A 6000-nucleotide genomic window follows, 5' to 3' on the forward strand; every position below is an offset into this window, starting at 1 on the left:
TTTGACATTCTCAACTGTCAAATCATAGACAACAACCATCGAAACTTCTCATGAGGTTAAAAAACACCAGTTATTAGCTCCAAACTGGTCTCATCTGTATGAAAATTCAGTATTAACTGAATGTCTTCTTTGCAGGAAATCGTAGCAGCTCTACAGGCACAATGTAATATAATTCCAATAACAGACAACGCGTTTACATGGCCCGAGCCAGATGAACTACCCGAAGACATGAGACAAGTGTGTCATTTCAATGGAGTGAGGTGGATACATGACTATCAAGACGCCTGCGTGGATAAACTCGAAAGGTCAGTGTGTGCCTTATTCTTCTAATGATGTAACAACTCAAAACACGCAGTCTTGGGCAGTTTTGATCGTTTTGATGTGTGTTTCAGAATGATCTTAAAATATCGAAGGTAACTTAGGAGTTACTCCAAACCTCGGTATGTTCAAACATAATCGAAGCAGTTGAATGCCCATTCATCTCGTTCTGCTCCTTTCAGTTGTTTGTTCTGCTATTTCGTAATTAGTTTTGCATCCTTCTACAGGGTGTTCCTGAATTGAAGGTACAAACGAAAATGCCAGAGTTCTCGTATCATTTTAAGAAAAAAAAAGTCGTATAAACATGGGCCTGCAAATGCCTTTTTGTTTTTAAGATGTGTTTTCAGAGGGTGTTGAAGTTTGATTTATTCCAAGTTTTTTTCTCATAGCACTCACTCTTCACGAGATGTTCAACTCAAATTTGACATAGATATTCCAATTTAAAGTTTTCATCATGTGATTTGCTCATTTTGAATGCAAATCTGCAGGGTGATATTATTTCTGGAACAGTGCCCGCTTCTTTCTTCCATAACTTTTTTTTTTCATGGACCACTGGTAGTTTAGAAAAATTTTAAAAGAAACTTTGGTGAAGTACTACACTTTTTGGCCTCTTGTAATTTTGTCGTATCTGCTACCGATTTCGAGGAAAAATTCAAACAATTCTCTAGTAATCCTCAGGAAAATCTGAATTATTATAAAGATCACAGTAGGCTATGGTTAATAAATTAATGGGAAGTAATAATAATATATAATGTTTATTTACTATAAACTGTGTTGATACTTATTTACCCAATCTATAAGGAAGATCAATAAAGATTTAATAAACTGCTATAATCATCACAAAAAATAAGTAGGATTACAAGAAACACCCTGTATTTCGAAAACAGAGCGTTTATAATTATAATTATCCAAGGAATCCCTCATATTCCTTTGTACCTTCAATTTAGGAATAGCCTGTATATCTTACTTTTCATTTCTACTGGGACTGTCTTGTTTGCAAAATTTAATTTCACACCGTTGCTTGTTGTGAACGTTTTTTGGAGGACATTAGGAAGTACTTTTGCGATCATACATTTATGTAATTCTTGCTTTATTATATCATCGTACCTAAGTTCATTTTTTTTCAATTATTCTTTTTTATGCTTAGAATTGAGAAATGTTGAATGCGTAGTAATTAAAGATCAGTCAAAGATACCTTTTCACCAAAACCGTAGCTCAATGAAATAGAAAATATATGTACACAATGCATCCAAATACATTCGTTTCAAAAATAGTTTCTTGGAAAAACACACTTTATCCAAACATTTGCCCGACACTTTTTCAAAACTCAACTCATTACTCATTGCAAATTCTATAAATTTTAAGTTCTCTTTCGGCATTTGACCAAAATTTTTGGAAAATGAAAGGAATGCTTTGTAAAACCATGTTAATGCACTGCATCACTCACATGCACATGTTTTTTCAAGTCGATTCACATTAGAGAACCTTCTCAGCGCTTTCGAACACTACATATTCCATTAGCAATTGAAGATAAATTTCTTGTCTCATAAATATAGCCATTACAAAATCGGAAACCCTTGAGAAAAACAGTAAAAATGAAGTAACCTAAACAAAACTGAATGACGAAGAATTTCTTGTCTTTGATCGATCTTTCTGGCAGAATGTATATCTATCATACTGAAATTAGTTCGATAAAGAAATATACAATCGTACCAACATCGATATGTCCATAGTGGTCTATGCTGTTAAATCAATTCAAAAAAAGGAAAATAAAAATATCAATAATACATACCAGGAATTAAAAGAATCTTGAAAACAGAATAAACTGAAACATACAACAAAATAATTTATACCTGAAAGTTTTGAAACTAACGGAAACATTATCCATAGGTTCATGCGTGGGGAGATGAGTGTACGAGACTGCAACAGATTCATGGGCAAAGGAGACATTACGCCCGGTACACCTTCAAACCTGGGAATCGGTAGGAATCCACCAAACTACCAGAGAATGCACAGCAACGACTCTGGCAACGGCAAAGACAAAGATGTTAACGGGAACTCAGGTCTAGGTCGTGGGGATTGACTAGATGGTCCCCTAGCCTCGGGATTACCTTCATCTTTACCAAGGTAAGACCAAAAACATGGATGCATTTGGTGTTACATACTGCTATGACATCAAAGTTTCTTTTTGTTGGATCTCGAACTGCATGCGAAGTGTTTGGATTCAAATGGATGCAATTCATTTATTCTGCATGTCATGCGAAGTATGTTCATAAAATAACAGAATACCATCACTCGGAATTGAAAGGCAAAAGACTTATGATGATGCGGTTGGGCACAACTGCTTGTTTTTCACCTTCACTGCAAATCTTCTTCCTCCTCGCGGCAGAATCTGCACTCATCGTTTTCTGCTAGAAGAGCGACAATGCCTTGTAAGAAATGTATATTGAGGAGGTGAAGCATACTCTATCATCTAGATACTTCTAGAATCTTGCAGCATCAAAGTTTAGAATTATCCAACCAGAGAAGATTTGAGTGCTGGACGTGAACCTATTGGCATCTTCAAAGGCACACACATTTAAGTCCTTCCAGACTATTTCTTCAGAGGAGGGTCTTTATTGTCATGACAGCATTTACTACATACGTTCAGATTTAGGGGTTTTTTCATTGCACCGCGACCTTATGGGTCTATTGTGTCTCCCATCAGAGCTTCCTCACTTCTACAAGTTTCTTGTTCAAAGCATTTTTAGCGTTGGCTAGCGATGGCGAGGCATTCCGTCACCAGGAGATTCTTCCTTCTGCCCTCAGAATCTGCACTCGTCGTTTTCTGCTAGACTCATTCTCATGAAGTGCTTCCTGAGGCGGCAATGCCCTGTAAGGAATCAAGTGAGGAGGTGTAGCATAATCTTGCTAACATCCAGATACTTCTGAGATCTTGCGGTATCGAAGTTTCGAAGAAACTTTTTGGAATGATCCACCTCAAGAAGGTGCCACCAGAGTGTTTCTCTTTCTGTGTTTCTGTGTCCTTCTCCAGAAACTCTTTCTTGTAGGTATGTTCATCTATACCACAGAAACGTTCTGGGTCAATGAAAGGAGTTTGTGCTCTTTTTCTGGCAAATGTGTTGGCCTCTTCATTCCCTTTGATTCCGGAGTGACCAGGAACTCAGACTAAACAGACCTTGTGATTCTTGGCTATTTCGTTGAGTTTTCTTCGGCACTTCAATACCTTCTCGGAATCGATGATATGTGAGCTCAAAGCTTTGATTGCAGCCTGACTACCAGAATGTATAGCTATATCACATTTCTGATAGTTTCTTACTAGGTTCATTTCCATACATCTTTCTATTCCAAGTATCTCTGACTAAAAGACACTTGGACAGCGGTCTAACGATAGTAGGCATTTGGTGCCAGCCTTGAATACTCCAGCGTCAGTCTTCGTCATGGTTTTAGAACCATCAGCGTACCATTGGGCGGTATTTTTCTGAGAGTTGGTATTTCGAACTTCTTTTCCCAATCTTCTCTTCTGCTTAACATTGTAGTGAAGTTTTTCTCGATGCTAGTTTTCTCCATCATCTCGTCACTGATGGTATGTAATTGGTGGATCAGGATGTCTGATTTCCTATTCCCTCATTGCATGGTACATTCCCTGGATAGTCTTAGAATGGTCTCATGGGCCATCACCAGATATCTTTCGAGAATTTTTATTGTTGACTTGGCTACCACGAGTTCTAAAGGAAGATTGCTGAAAAGGTCTATGGAGACTGGAGAGGAAGAGATTCTGTAAAATTGATGAGGAAATGAAGATATCTGTTGTTTTTGTTATTTCCTGAGCATACTTCGATTATTACCAGGATGAATTTCACGGAATGCTCTTTGGCAGAGTTGGCAATGGAATGTTATTCTAATGCTTCACCTTGATTTCGAATTAACAAGCACGCTTTTGACTAATATAAATTTTCAGGCTATAATTTCAGATTCTACAAATCAGCAGCTCCTACTCGCAATTGGATAATAAACGGAAACAAACGCAACACTCACAGAGATTTGCCTCCTTTATATCCCTATTCCAGAAGGGGATCGAATACTCGAATACCCGCAATGTCCTCCATTGGCCCTCTGGTCGGCCCGAATCGATCTCGTAGTTTAGACGGTCTCCTGGACGCTGAGCCGGACAAGTCGACAATAGATGCAACTACAAACGAAACAACTCCGTCCCAAACAACAAGAAGCTGTGACGAGCTAGATAAAGACTTGAGCGATATCAGCAAAGAAGAAACAGAGAAGAAAACGAACTCCATGAGTTTGGACACCACTGATAACGAGGATGACAAGACATCAATGTACAGTTCGTCGAGTGACTCTAAACGAAAAAGAAATTTTATGGACAGATGTGTCAATAAAGTTAAAAATTTAATAATTAAGAAATAAGGACAATTCTTATTAGGATAAACTTTGTGACATTTTGTTCTTCCACAAATGATTTTATTTAATGCCCAAGATTCAAAATAATTATATTAATTATTATCTCGGCGAAATTTCGAAAGTAATTATTGTCTACTGTTTCAACCTAACCTTTGTGAAATTGTGGATTTTTGTTGTGAAATTTGTTGAACGAATTGTTTTGGTGATATTTATGTAAGTTATTCTTTGATAAGAAAATGGCAACTATCTTTTTGAAGCATAAGTTTTTATCTAACGCTGTGAATTTTCAATTCGGTGGAAACCACAATTTACAAATTCCTTCGACAACACTGCAACACAATTGTCAATCTTCTAGCGTTTGCAAGCCACTTCAAAAAAGCTACGCCATTTCAGAACGAGCTGTTATATCTTTTTGGATGTATCAATGGCTTTAACATATTATAAGTATTTTATAAATCTAGCAATCGAAATATTTTTTTTATCTGTTATAATATTTAAAATATATTTTATTAAGAATATCCCAATGGTTTCATTTATTATCCAGTATTAATTTTCAGCAAAACCTTGTGTCACATAAAAGTTCAAATCAAAATATAAAGTAGAAATAAAACTATGGAGATGGGGGGTGTATATGGCAGGGGCCACTGGAGTTTTCATGCTCCCGGAATGAAACACCACATTCGCCTCAGAGAGGGATTCAAACCTAAAAAATCGGTTGAGAACGTCTCACTAAAGTGTAGAATATACAGAGTGTTCCTAAATTGGAGGTACAAATGAAAATGCCAAATTCCTCGCATCATTTTATAAAGGAAAAAAAGTCCTATAAAATGGGTCGGCAAACGCTTTGTTTTCGAGAAACAGTGTGCTGGAATTTAATTTTTTTTTTAGTTTTTTTTCCTAGCCTAACCTCCTTTTCACAAGATATCTAACTTAAATTTGACTTAGATATTCAAATTCAAAGTTTTTATCATGTGATATGCTATAGCTAATTTTGAATGCGAATTTATAGGGTTATATTTTTTTTCTGTAATAGTGTCCTCTTCTTTAGAACTCTTTTTTGGAGGTTTAGAAAAAAAGAAACTTTGGTTCACTTTTTTTTTCACTTTTTGGTTTCTTGTAGTTTTTTCAAATCTATCATATTCAGATTGTAATCCTGGGGAAAATTCAAATTATTATAAAGATCCAGTTAGTAAGCTCTAAAGAATAAATTAATTATAACTTTTGGTACTTATTTACCCAATCTGTAGCGTAAACAAATAC

The 6000-nt window shown here is 36.1% G+C and overlaps 1 protein-coding gene across 6 annotated transcripts in view; it reads left to right on the plus strand.

Moving 5' to 3' along the window:
• The window catches only part of LOC123681357 (NAD(+) hydrolase sarm1), a 117702-nt gene extending 112444 nt beyond the window's left edge, over window positions 1–5258 (plus strand). For 5 of the 6 annotated variants that reach the window (XM_045619732.1, XM_045619733.1, XM_045619727.1 and 2 more), the window contains exons 8-10: window positions 136–305; window positions 2209–2445; window positions 4293–5258. In XM_045619732.1, coding sequence (XP_045475688.1) covers window positions 136–305; window positions 2209–2401 — 363 coding nt within the window. In that variant the 3' untranslated portion in view covers window positions 2402–2445; window positions 4293–5258. Of the gene's footprint in view, window positions 1–135; window positions 306–2208; window positions 2446–4279 lie in introns of all 6 variants that reach the window. The other variant, XM_045619728.1, reaches the window with a different exon arrangement.
• Window positions 5259–6000: the final 742 nt, after the last annotated feature.

This window comes from Harmonia axyridis, chromosome 5 (assembly GCF_914767665.1).
Source record: "Harmonia axyridis chromosome 5, icHarAxyr1.1, whole genome shotgun sequence".
Classification (NCBI taxonomy): Eukaryota; Metazoa; Arthropoda; class Insecta; order Coleoptera; family Coccinellidae; genus Harmonia; species Harmonia axyridis.